Source organism: Chaetodon trifascialis, chromosome 11 (genome assembly GCF_039877785.1).
Source record: "Chaetodon trifascialis isolate fChaTrf1 chromosome 11, fChaTrf1.hap1, whole genome shotgun sequence".
Classification (NCBI taxonomy): Eukaryota; Metazoa; Chordata; class Actinopteri; order Chaetodontiformes; family Chaetodontidae; genus Chaetodon; species Chaetodon trifascialis.
In genome coordinates, this window is record NC_092066.1 from 6,812,552 (window position 1) to 6,825,724 (window position 13,173).

A 13,173-nucleotide genomic window follows, 5' to 3' on the forward strand; every position below is an offset into this window, starting at 1 on the left:
CCAAGAGTGATCTATACATCAACAATCTGACCTGAGCGTCTGAATAATTTGACTTGACTTACAGCTGTTTGAATCACTGGTGTTTACATTTCACACTGAGTATTTAGTTGCTTATAAGATTTCCATAAAGACCTTTTTTTGCGTCCATTTAATTATCCCACCCTCATCCCAGCAAGAATGACTTGTACAACTTCATCAGCTGATGCTAACGGTGAAGTCAGGCGGTTGAAAAAATTACCTTGGATCCCTTCTCTCCTTGTCTGCCCTCTTTACCTGCTCGTCCAACAGGACCCTGAACAGAACAGCAAAAAATACAGACACAGTTTAGCACATGAGTACATCAAATATATAAATATATCACTGTAATTAACAAACTTGACTGCACTCCCTCATGTCAAAACCTTTCACACAGACCTGTTCAAGAGGACAGAAAACGGCTAATTATTCTCTAAAAGGGAAATTAGCCAACATTCCCTCACACGCAATAGCCTCATGTATATGTTGCACTAATTGTCCAGCTGATGCATGCTCCGACCTTGAGTCTTTTTAAAGAGGGAGCCTGACGCAGGGCCAGACAACATCAGTGCGAGCAAATTGCCCTACATTCTAAACATACTGAGCTAAAAGCACATCAGCGTTTTCACCAAACAGCCTCTGGTCAGGACCTTGTAAGTGGGCTGTCATTTGCCATTAGAAACCATAATCAAACAGACCAAACAAAAGCCACCGGTCTTCAATGTAGGTTATGAGCTCTGGCATCCGTGTATGTGCATTAGTGAATGTGCGTATGTGTGTGTACGCGGGCATGCGTGTGTGCGTGTGTGTGTGCACCCGTGCGTGCATGTGTGCTAATGTCGTCAAGCGGCTACATGCATCAACGAGCACCAAACCTGAGTCAATTTCGGAGAGATATTGGGAGGGAGACCAGCCCAGAATTACCTTGGTGAAGGATGAAAAATCATATCGCAAAGTCCATTAATATGGACATGGAACTGGACTCTAATTTGCTCTGTGGCCTATGTCGCCTGGACGCCATCCCTTGGAATACAAATTGTGGTACGCTTTACCGTACTACTGTTTTTAAAATGTACGATCAACCGTCTCATCCTTCGTTTCAATTCAAGCTGCAGAACTGGAGGAAAACATGCAAACTAAAGAGCCTTAACAAGGAATATTTCAGGCAGTGAAGCACCACCACAGGTAGATATTGTTTTAATTTAGAAGACTTTTTATCTCTTTTATCTCTGCTGATGATCATCTTCTGTCCTACAACGTGCACGGTATCTGACCACACGCTGTGCGGTCAGGATAAGCTTGAGAAATTAACGTGTTTAAAGCCACAACAGGCAATATTGGAATCATATTTTGAAATCAGGGAAATGGCAGAGCAGCACACAGCTTCTTTCTCTTCACAGTGGTGGAAGAAGCATTCAGATCCTGAACTTATATAAAAGTTCTCCAACAAAATGACCCCTGTGACTGATAGTATACTTTTTCCTCTTTGGGCCTCAAACAGCGAGCAACACAAACCCGTGTGAGAAGTTTAGAGGAGAAATGTCTCTTTGGTGGAACCGCTGACGGCTGGTTAAATCTTTAGCAATCAATGCAGAGTATTACATAAGCTTTGACGGTTGTGTAACATCAGACTGAACTGAAAAGTGACTACTAACTACAGCTGTCAAACAAATGCACAGAGTGAAAAGCAAAAGTAGAAAGTGGCATAAAATGACTTCAGATGTGTTCAATATTTAAGGTAAATATAACAGTAATTTTCTATCGCAACACAAAACAGTGTTCATCACAGCTACACTTCTGCAACATGCAAGAGCTGTTTATGTGCTGACTGTGATGTTTGCATTAATATAGAGCAGAGGTGGCGGCTGAGATGGTTGATACTGATGCTCTGGAGGAAAAGACTGTCTCTGCTGAAGTACACAAAAGTGAAATAATTCACTTTAAGCATCAACGTCTCTATTCTCTGCTGCCACACTGAGCCAGCCGTTCATACAGTACATGAATGGCATGCTTTATTGCTCACTGTAAAACATTATCACAGTAAATGGAAGGCATCGTAAAAAATGCTACGCTACTGAAATGAAATAATATCAACTCAAGTCCGATGTGGCAGAGAGGGCATCGAGTGCCAGAAATTAAAGTGACAAGTTAATTTCCTGACATTAGCAGCGGCAGCGGTCCTGCTGCTTTCACATTACTGCAAGTCAAACTCACAATATGTCAATATTCTCTTACAGGATGATCTCTATCTGCAATTACTGCCTATTCCAGACACTCGGTGTAACTAATGGCCATCATTTCCTGTCAAACACGTGCATATTAATTCAAAACCCAAACATATAGTGCTATCATAAATGTGCATCATGCTCCAGTGGGTAATAACCCGGAGCCTGTCGGAGCATTGCTCATCTAAAAATAGAGAACATCTCGAGAGCTTCGCACAATCTCATGGATCATTTTGGAAGTGTACTCACCCTTTTGCCAGGAGGTCCTGGTACTCCAGCCTCACCAGATGGACCTGCAGGGCCCTAAATCAGAGGAGAGAGAACACTTGACTTCAAGAAACCTGAGGAGTTTTGTTACATCATGAGATTTTGTAAAAGAAAAGATCATTAGATGCTGCATGTAGCCTCAGCAAATACAAATTCTGCATCCTCGGGTTATCGTACACATGAAGGGATTAATGCTGCTGCATTCATGCACATCATTGTGTACATGGGAAATAATTTTTAGTGGCTAAATGTGAGCAATTGATCATTTTGAGTTCATCACGTCGGACTTACAGGCTGCCCGGCCTCTCCATCATCTCCTTTGTCACCTGCTAAACCGTCAAGGCCCTAAATAAAATAAAACATGAGAACATTAGTCAGCTTGTATACTTCACATCTCACTGTATATCAAAGAAAAATATACATAGATAATGTGGCATTTTTAGTGCTTTTGCTTCCAACTGTTACAGGTATTTAGTCACGGTTAAAGCTACACAAGGATCATTAATTCAGCACATATTCACTGAATGGTATAAAATCCTAAACGTGAACACAAAATCCACTGAGGGATAAATGTAGCACTTACAGCAGCACCGGGCTCACCGGGGGGACCAGGGTCTCCTGGGAAGCCGACAGGACCCTGCAGACAGATCCAGACATGAAGACTGAGCTCGGCTCAGATATTTGACATCACATCAACAACAATTCTGCCAGGCAGACTGAGAAATATGACACTATGATTCTGCCGCTGACAGCTGCAGTAATGCATCAGTCATGACTGTGTGTGTGACAGTGCGGCTGACATACAGGGTTACCCTTGGGACCGTCATCTCCAGGGGGTCCGCGGCCACCGGCGGGTCCAGCAGCTCCGGGTGGGCCGGTTTCTCCCTTCTCGCCAATCTCTCCTCTGGGGCCCTGAGGAAAAATGCATCACAGGCTTGTCACATTGAGGACCACATGAGGACCATCCAGCCTCTTTGATTCGTGTTATCAAATCTGTCACTCCGACTGGCACCAGAACGGCACCAAACTGGCTCAAAGTTTGGAGCAGAAAAAAGAAAGTAAAGCTTTAAACTGTTCAGATCATTTGCTCCAGAGGTTCGTCTTAAAAAAAACAAATCGATCACACCGAATAGTCTTTGAAAATGTCATTTTTTGCTCTAGTAATAGCAGCAATGCTGTCTTAAAGTGTTGGCTATGACTCAGAGCAGCAGTTGGAGCATAATTACAAGCCCAGAATCGTTAGTTGGTCCATTAGAGCAAAGCGCGTCTCTAGTCGATGCCAGCGTGGCACCTTTGGAATTGACCTCGATGTGATGTGCAACACTGGCTCTATCTGTCACTGTAAACAGATAGGCGGCAGCAGACGGATACGTCAATACAGCCTGATGGACTCAAGGAGGGCGACTGGCTCGTAGCCATTACTCAGGTGAGGCCTCCCTGGTCTACTCAACCAATGTCGACTGCTTACCCTGGACTAACAGCACGGCTCTGAACTGAGATATTATCAGGATGCCTGCTGTCATGATTCATACCAGAAATTGAAAAGCAGGAAAACACGGGATGCTGTGTTATGTGGATTGATGCGTGCAATGCTCATGTAAATCAATGTTAAAGACATTTTGAGGAAGTGAACTTTCTGTCATTTAACAATACTTTTGGAGACATTAAAGAACAAAATGTTACTGTGAAGAACTCCATGTTATTGCAATGCTTTTCCAACACAAATCAACTCCTGGGATATTTTGACTTCTGCATCTAATAGCAGCCTCGAACAGGAGGTTAGATTAATGACACCGCCGACAGCGGAGGTGCCCAAACGTGGCTGAGCTAATTATCTGCTGAAAAGCCCTCAGGTTGCTGGCACTGCTGCACATCAGCCTACAGTCATATGGAGGTAAAATAGACAGAGGTGGAACAGCCCCCACAGCTGATTTGTCAAACAACAAACATAACTTAATTAGCTTCACTCACAGATGAGCAGACAGTCACAGTTACACACGGGACGAATCGTCCACAGAGGCGCGTGGCTGGACTGTATGTCATGCTACTTGCCGTGCATCTTAAGTGCTGTTGACGTGTGTGTAACCGTGACATTGCCTTGTTTTTGAAAATGAGACATGCTTTCTTAAATGAGATGATAGGTACTTTAGCATGATAGCATACTTACTGCGATACCAGGCTCTCCATGTGGTCCCGGGTTGCCAGCCTCACCAGTTTCTCCCTGTTGTGACACAGGGAAAATGCAGATTGATATGTTAAAATGTGGATCATCCGGGTAGTGTTATCAGATGGCTAGCTTGTATTGGTCGCCAGCTCAGTACTTTTGAGGCAAAACGTGTTGGTTCTTACCTTCTCACCAACACCTCCCATTGCACCAATGCCACCAGGAGGACCTTGTGCACCCTTTGGATAAATCACAATGAGGACAAGATGGGGATTATTCACAGAAATTAAGAGTCATGCAAGAAAAATATGTGTTTTTTGACAAAATTTGAATTTTTAAAATTGACTGTGACTCAAGCCTTGTCAGAAAGAAATAAAACAAAGAAATTCAGACTTACGCTGGCTCCGCTGTTACCCTGAGGACCTCTGGGGCCAGGAGGACCAGGTGGACCCTGTCAGCAAAAACAAACGTCCTGCTCAGTATAGAATAACGACAATAAGGTTTTCTATGTGTTGCACAAGGTAAAACGAGTGTATGCTCGGCCACAATAAATCCAAATGAATCACATTGTTGTGTTTTTAAAGAACCTGAATCGGAATCAGAGTTTTGTTCCAGCTGTCAAGACAGCACAATGAAGATGGCAACAAAAGAGAAAAATAATATTAGCTGGTTGAAGATTAAACATTATACATAAAAGGGCAGAAAAACATTACATGTAATTAACTTCACAGACACAAAGCAAGCTTATGTGTGATGAACAGCTAAACAATAGGGCAAAGAAGACTGTTGAAACATGCAGAATACGTACGTGTGTCTTCAGTACAGTGAGTCATTTTTAATATGCGGTCTGATAATATATCTTCCATTTAAAATAATGCGTTTCCAAAACACAGCAGCCAGACAAAGATGAGCAGCAGCAGCAGCAGAAATAAATCAATCAAAGCAGATTTGATTATCTTCAGAAACATCTCTGACTATCTGCTTTTGCTCTGTTTGAAGACACCTGCTGTGTTATAGAAACGGAGGCTGTGACTGATCACTAAACCTGTGCGTGGCATCTTGGCAATACTCACTAAGGCCTGGGCCAAGTATATAATACCACATTCTCCTGCAACCACTGAGCTCACCCTTTAGTGCTATATTGAGAGCATTTCAGTCTAACTATACTAAAGAAATTAATCCATGTGAGTAGATAAAAACTTGCTGCAGAGCCTTCAGGTTTCACAACAGAAATGTTTGTGTCAATACATCTTCCACAGACTTCAAAAACATCTGTCAAGTGGCTGGTGGAGTTGCCAAACTCAGCCACCAGCCAAAACTTCAGAACAATCAACACAATTTCCCACCTCACCGGGCTGTACGTGAAAACAATGCGAATCGCTCTAACAGAGGAAAGTCACAGAAGGAGCTAAGCTCACCATCGCTCCGACGTCTCCATTCTCTCCCTTCTCACCGGGAGGGCCTGGCAAACCCTGCGAAGAAGATGAGAATGCTTCAGAACAAAGGAAAGGGTCATGTGAGGCAGCACCGGAGACACGACTGCACATTAAAAAGAATCCACAGACAGGTGCATAAATACATTTCTTCTGCTCATTAGCAGGCCTTTTCAGATGATGTGCGTTGCATAGTGAGCTTTAGGATGTAATGTGATGGAGACTGCATTAATACAAGCAGAACCCCTGATTGTAAACACACAATTAGTCAAAAAGGACACCTACTGTAATTAAAAGGGTATGGGAGGCTTGGGTATAATCAGCCTGTGTAAATTACAGGGTGGGAGCTCCATCCATCTATGTCCACAGGAAGGTGGAAACAAAGGGGACAGCACAGGCGGGGTGTATTATCCAGTTTTGGGATTCAATCATGTTTGACTAAAACAGTTTGAATACAACTTGTGTGACGGTGCAAGGTATCAGCGACGGAAATGAAGGAGCTCTCACCTGCTATTGTTGCTCATTGTCTATCTGCATAATTGGAGTTATTATTTGTTGTGCTAGTTAGGCTCTGATGATGGAGCGTGCATAATCAATAGGTTTGCGGAAAGCAGCACGAATGATAAGTTGCTGTGAAATCGGAGTGGCGTGGACATCGATCACCGAGATCACATGTGTGTAGTTTCAGCCCTATTTCGTTGATTTACTGTACCTTTGCAGCGGCAGAGAAGGCTACTTCATAACAGATTCTGAGTGGAATTTTAGTCACGGTAATAAAACATGAGAGCAATAAGAATGGAAAAATAAATAAAAAATTAAATTCATGTATAATGTTTGGGTGTGACGTCCTATTGATCAATGTTCTGACAGTTTAAAGGCTGGAAAGAGGAGGCGAACTTTAGGGCTGCATGATGAGAAAAATAAAAAATCATATTACCATTATTGTGACAGATAATGTACAATTGTGACATAATTCATGGTTAGAAGAACGAGCCTTTGGAGGATGCCCCTTTCTTATCCAATCACCTGTTATTGTAAGACGAACATGCACACACATAAATCCACACAAAGCACACATCAGAGCAAATCAACACGTTTACTTATGATCTGGCATTTCCCTCTGTTTTCCACACTAGCCTGGAACTATAAGGACACTCTGGTGCAATCAAATCTGATATTTGCTGTCATCTACGTCCACATGTTAACCTCTCCATCTGACGAATTCAGCGAGGACTCCAGTGTGCCACAGCAAACACGGCGGCAGACGATGGAAGCCTTTCAAACCGAAGCCATTCATTCCCCACAGTCAAAAATCATTAATGCTACAGATAATTGCATTGAAGAGCTGAGCTCGCAGTGGCTGCTGCCATCTATTGAAGGGCAGCTTAGCCAAACATAATTAAAAGAGTGGAGATGGAGTGCATCATGCCCAATTAAAAGCCAATTGCACTTAATAACAACATTATCTGGCCCTATTGACCAGCAGGGCTTCGCTCTAATTTCATCCTCACTAAGTCCTTGGATAATTGACTTTGAGATATTCTAAAATGTCCAGTTTCTTCATTCATTTCCACCAAAGCAACTTTCTTTAACTTTGACTTAAATGAACTGACGCTTTGCTCTTTTGCTCCTCTTTCAGTCTGTTGCAGTTTTCAGGAAAAGGGAGCTGAACAGCACAAAGTAGAGTGAGGGGCAGTAGTCACGTAGAGCTTAGTCTTAATCTTAGCATTTCATCCTTATGGGACACCAAAGATCTGGTAAAAGCAGAATATGCTGTATACAGTTCAGTTAGTTTCCTAAAGTAAGTTTTCCCAAGTAGCAAAAACTGTGAGCCAAAGTGGCAGATTCAAGAAAATAATAATAATGCTAAAAGAGCAACAATGTCAGTGAAGTGACAGCAATATCTACCTAAAGTTAGCTAACATTAGCTACTGGATATAGCACACCAAGAGAGGATGCATCTGCAAAAGCCCCAGAGTGCATTGCACTGAGGAAGGCTGCTTTTCATTGGCAAGAGGAAGAATATGGATCATCTCTTCTTAAAAGTTACACAGAATCAGTTTAATACTGAAATTGGGTGCTATACTCTGTGCATGATTCCAAGAAAAACACTCTCTATGAATCAATGATGTACAACCATTAAAAATGAGATAAATAGCCGCAGATCAATGTGTGTTGAAGTGGAAAATAAAACTGCGGGTCATTTATCGATAAAAGCCCTCGAACATCACTCTTCTCCACAGCCTTTAATATGCACAGTCCATGTTTGTGGAGGCAGGATGTACCGGCGGTTAGGCCATTTGCAGGGTCACAGGTCTGATACCAGACACAACAAATGTCTGCATCTTTGTATCAAAAGCAAAACCTTGAACAAAACTCTGCCTGCTTACCTGCTTCAGACATGGAGCCCCTTTTCTCTAAACCCTCCAGGAAATGAATACTGCATGTGCGTTGTAATACGTCTATAATGAGACGTGTCTGCAGAGGATAAATTAATTTATACTACTCATTGATTAAAATATCCGATCAAATATAGGCTACCACAGCAGCTGGTCTCTTATTTGGGCCTGGGAGCACTGCAGGGAAGCGGTTTACTGCATGATAATGATGCAGTCTGAGTGGAAAACCAGCGGCCGTTTCCCCTCCACCATTAACACCACGGCAAAATGCCAAATGCAAAATGTTAGCGATGGTGATGGATTTTTAGCACTGTCTATGTTAAGGAAAGTCCTTGAGGGGGGGAAAAAGCATTATTTGCCCAGGAGCAACACAAAGTGTTATTAGGAGCCGAGGCTGCATTAATAAATTATGCTCTGTTTTGATGTAATGTAAATGATGTAAGGAGAGATGAAATGTTGTCGGTTTAAGGGGTGTGGAGGAACTCATTCTGCTCGGGCTGGCTTTGACAGAGGGAGAGCGATGTGCATACCTACTAGGCTGCGTTCAACGTGATCTGGTTCTCATGTGTTCAGAGGGTGAGAGAGAGAGACATCATGTGTGCGTAAAAAGAGATTCAGCGTGGACTCACCTGCAGTCCGATGGGTCCTGGTAGACCGGGGAATCCTCTGGGTCCTTCGTCTCCTTTCTGGCCAAACATACCCTGCTGTCCTCTTGGTCCAGACTCTCCATCACTGCCCTGTAGGAGGTCAAAGATCATTAAATCCAAATATCTTTATTCTGATCCCAATTAGCCGAAGCCTCAGGTCCACAAACACTGGTATCTGTGCGGAGTTTCTCCTCTGGGATTTCTTTGTCCTCTTAATCCCTTTCAAGGTTGTGGCGCATATTTAAGCGCACGTGGTAGAGGGTGAGTTGATGCCCATATTTAAACACAGATTAGGACAGACATTTACCTCAATGCCTTTTCTGAAGGTCTTTTCATGGCAATTTCGTCCATCCATCAATTCTCTACACAGTCATGAGGGGGCTGGATCTGTTCCCAGCATGCACCCAGGACAGGTCAACAGTCTATCTCAGGGCTAACGCACAACCAGACATTTGCACTCGCACACCATTTAGAGTTCAGAGTCAGCCTGCAAATCTTTTGAGCCGCTAAAGCCTATTTGAGCGTTTGGAGGAAAATGCAAATGCAAAACAAAAAAAAGGTGCAAAGGTGAGGCAGTTCTAGCCGCTGATCCACCGTGCTGCTGGTCGACCTGGGAAAGCAGCAGCCAGATTACCAGAGCTCCTCATCGGGGAGTGCAGGATACGGTACAGTACAGCCACGGGGTTATGGTAAAGAGGGTATGTGAAAGATGCTGACTTCATCTGTGAAGTCAGAGGTGCACAGGGCTACAGAGGATATAAAGGGGAGACTACAGGGAAGGAGTGAAGTGCTGACAAACTGGGAGTTTTCAGTTCAAACACATGTCAGCACTTGAAAGTGCTTGTGGAGCTCTCGCTGAGCCCTGGGACATGTACTGTAGGCAGCCTTGGGCGCTGGTACTGAATGCAGAACAGTTTAGAGGGAAATGCTTGGTGATTACAGGTAGCGTGAGTAAAGCTTTGAACTGACGAGACGAGGTGGACTAAAGTTAACTTCAACCAACACAAAGTCACAAATTTGACTGGCCCAGCGGCTCCTCAGGGACACCGGAAGCAGAATTATGAGCGGCTGTCGAGTTCACCGTGTGCACAACTCACTCCACTATTTCATGCTGTTTTTCTTTTTGGTTTTGAAAATTAAATTACAGTTAATTATTATTAATTTGTTTACAACAGAACTCAGTCATCCATGATTTGGACAACACAGTTTGGAAAATCCAGCGTGTCCCTGATCGGATATCCAGCAAAGCAAATTCACACAGGGGCGCACTAGTCTGTTACTGTCATGACTGACTTCTGTGTAAAGTCATGACAGGTTTGTATATTTGTTATATGCTGCAGTTAAATCCCCCACTGACAAATTAGATTCTGAAAAACCGTTTTCTGGGTGAAAGCTGGAAGAGAGAAGAAACTGCAAACACACGCGAGCATTCAACACACGCTGAAGTTCTAATTAGTGAAACGCTTTCTTCAGGGTTTCAATCATCAAGTCTATAATTACTTGTTCTAAAACTTCCACAAACTGTGGCCGTTCACTTTTCAAGACTGCGTCTACCTGAAATTTGAAGTGCAGCTGATTATAATTGTAATAACTGAATGAGATATGATTCAGCACAGACATGTGAATCGCGCCTGTGGGTTTGATAGATGCTTACGTCTGGAGGCACGTGTCATTCATGACTCATCTGATGTGCATCCAGCTTAAAATATGTTTAGATTGTCCCTAAAGAAACTAAAATAGTCTATTTTGGGACGTTTGTTTGCCTCGTGTTATTTTAGATATGCTAAGATGGCTTCATCATGCCAAACATATCTGTCTCTACAGTTTGTTTTAGCGCTGTGTTGGTGCTGGAGAGAGATCTGGCTGAACCCATTATTATTCTGAAAAAAAACAAACAAACAGTGGCTTGTTTGTGTTTCTTTAAACCAATCACAGCCGTCTTGGGTGGCGCTAAGGCCAGGATGCCACAAAGGTGCCCTTGAAAAAACAGTGCAGAGGTGGAACTTATTCTGGTGGGATATTTGCACACAGGGAGGCGAGCCCTGCCGTTAAAATGGCTAACCCAGCCGGTCTGCCTTTTTGCACCGCCCAAATCTTCATCAAAACTTTCCATTTTCAGCGTGAAGGCTGGTTTTTTGGAGATTGTTATTGTAACGGTAACATGCAGATAACTGAAAGGGAGACGAACGGCAACTGAAATAGCCGACTTCCTTTGAGTCAGACTACCTGCCAAGTGACATTTCAAAAACTGCTCTTATGCAACATTTATGTCTTTTTATCAGATTATGCCGAATACAAAAACATACTTTGCTCGTCGCAAAGGAACTTAACCCCATCCTGATGAGGATCAATAACGCCCTGCCATCACTGCAGCTGCTAGACTTTAGCTTCATCTTAAGACAATGCTGCAGACTGAGCTGTTGAAACCTTGTTAGGCCTGAGCTGAAAAAGAAATTGGATCATTCATTTTCCCTACAAACACCACCATTTTTCCTGGATTGAGAGAGGGGTGGAGAGTATCAAAATTGATAACAGCATTAGGACTTGAAAGATAATAAAAACGGCAGATTATGTTGAAACTACACAGCGCGAGTCAGGCCTCAGTTATGAAGATATGAATACACATGAGCAGACTGACTCACCAGGACAAACAACTGTTAAATAATTTGTTATTCAGCTTGGGTGCACTACCTGCTCGCGGCAATCCGTCTCACCAGGTCTATTGTAGCCCCCACAGAGCCCTGCAGATGCTGAATTTTTGCTAGAATGGTTGTTAAGGCCTGATAATTTACAGCAATGAGCTGTTAGTTGCCCTCGGGCCATCAGCTATTGTAGAAACAGGACTGTTCCTGTTGTGTTAATGAGACGGATGAGCAGAGGATGTTCTGCAGCAGCATTTTCAGCTAGGTGCCACATGAGGTAAAACATGGAAGTGACTGATGGGTTGATGCATCATTGTAGTTTGGGGGGGTCACAAGTTGACAATCGCCTGGCTGCTGAATAGCTTTTCACTAAACTATGAGCTGTTAACAACAGCGATGACAAAACTCTTTGTGGGGGACGCTGATGTTAATAATTTGCCTCAAGTAAAAGCTGTGATTAAAATTAAATTTGTGTAACTTTACAGTGATAAAAAGATTGGGATTCTTAAATGAATGCAACAAGCAACACTGCTTGGATAATGTACTTCCGTCCCGGCTGGAACAGAACAAAATTTTTGCCAATCCAGTGAATAAGACGTCGTTTTTTAAATCAGGTTTACCTTGTTGTAACAGGGGTCTCCAAATACGCGCCATTAAGAGCCAAATGTTCTGTTTTCCAGTTTATCTAAATACTGTACCATCTCATTTACATGATTATCACTCCATCAGCCAGAGATGGCAAAGGAAAAATACAAAACCTGCAGAGTGCACGTTGCTCTCTGCAGAACACGGTAGGAAACTTCAAAATAACAGGCCGTGCTGCACAAAGAGATACGATTCTGACACTGACACTGCGATAACAGTTAAAATCTACTATTGAGAGAAAAGCACTTATGTTTTCAAGGCATCTGAAATGTTCCAAACCAAAGGTACAAATTCAGTGTCTGCTAAATGAAGGCTGGAAACATTTTTGAAAAGCTCTCCTTTCTTTGCAGGTTTTAGTCCTGTATATGGCATCCGTTAACAAAAGTGAGCTGAGAGGGGAAAGAGGGAGATACTCACAGCTGGTCCAGGAGCTCCGACCACACCCTGAAGACCGCTTGGGCCTGGTGGACCCTAAAAACACAAGGAAGATTTATTGTTCACTGGGATCCACATTAGTTGCTGGCAGGTCCGTAAGAAAATAAAACCCATACGGTCAACAATGTTTTCATAATGAAGATTAAAAATCAAATTCCATCAAAACCACACATAGAAAAACATTAAAATGAAGAGAACAAGTTCTGTTCTAATTGCAGTCTGACTCTGAGTAAACACAAGATAAACCTGCTGTTTCCACTTACACCAGAGATTAGTGGAAGTTAATGAAAACAATTGCACG

The 13,173-nt window shown here is 42.9% G+C and overlaps 1 protein-coding gene across 2 annotated transcripts in view; it reads right to left on the reverse strand.

Annotated features, from left to right (window-relative positions):
* The window catches only part of LOC139339253 (collagen alpha-1(XI) chain-like), an 83,683-nt gene that overhangs the window by 9,954 nt on the left and 60,556 nt on the right, over window positions 1-13,173 (reverse strand). For both annotated transcript variants that reach the window (XM_070974788.1, XM_070974787.1), the window contains 11 exons: window positions 12,855-12,908; window positions 9,133-9,240; window positions 6,090-6,143; window positions 5,069-5,122; window positions 4,857-4,910; window positions 4,675-4,728; window positions 3,312-3,419; window positions 3,091-3,144; window positions 2,799-2,852; window positions 2,490-2,543; window positions 239-292 (listed from right to left, as the gene is read on the reverse strand). In XM_070974788.1, the coding sequence (XP_070830889.1) occupies window positions 239-292; window positions 2,490-2,543; window positions 2,799-2,852; window positions 3,091-3,144; window positions 3,312-3,419; window positions 4,675-4,728; window positions 4,857-4,910; window positions 5,069-5,122; window positions 6,090-6,143; window positions 9,133-9,240; window positions 12,855-12,908 (702 nt within the window). The remainder of the gene's footprint in view (window positions 1-238; window positions 293-2,489; window positions 2,544-2,798; window positions 2,853-3,090; window positions 3,145-3,311; window positions 3,420-4,674; window positions 4,729-4,856; window positions 4,911-5,068; window positions 5,123-6,089; window positions 6,144-9,132; window positions 9,241-12,854; window positions 12,909-13,173) is intronic.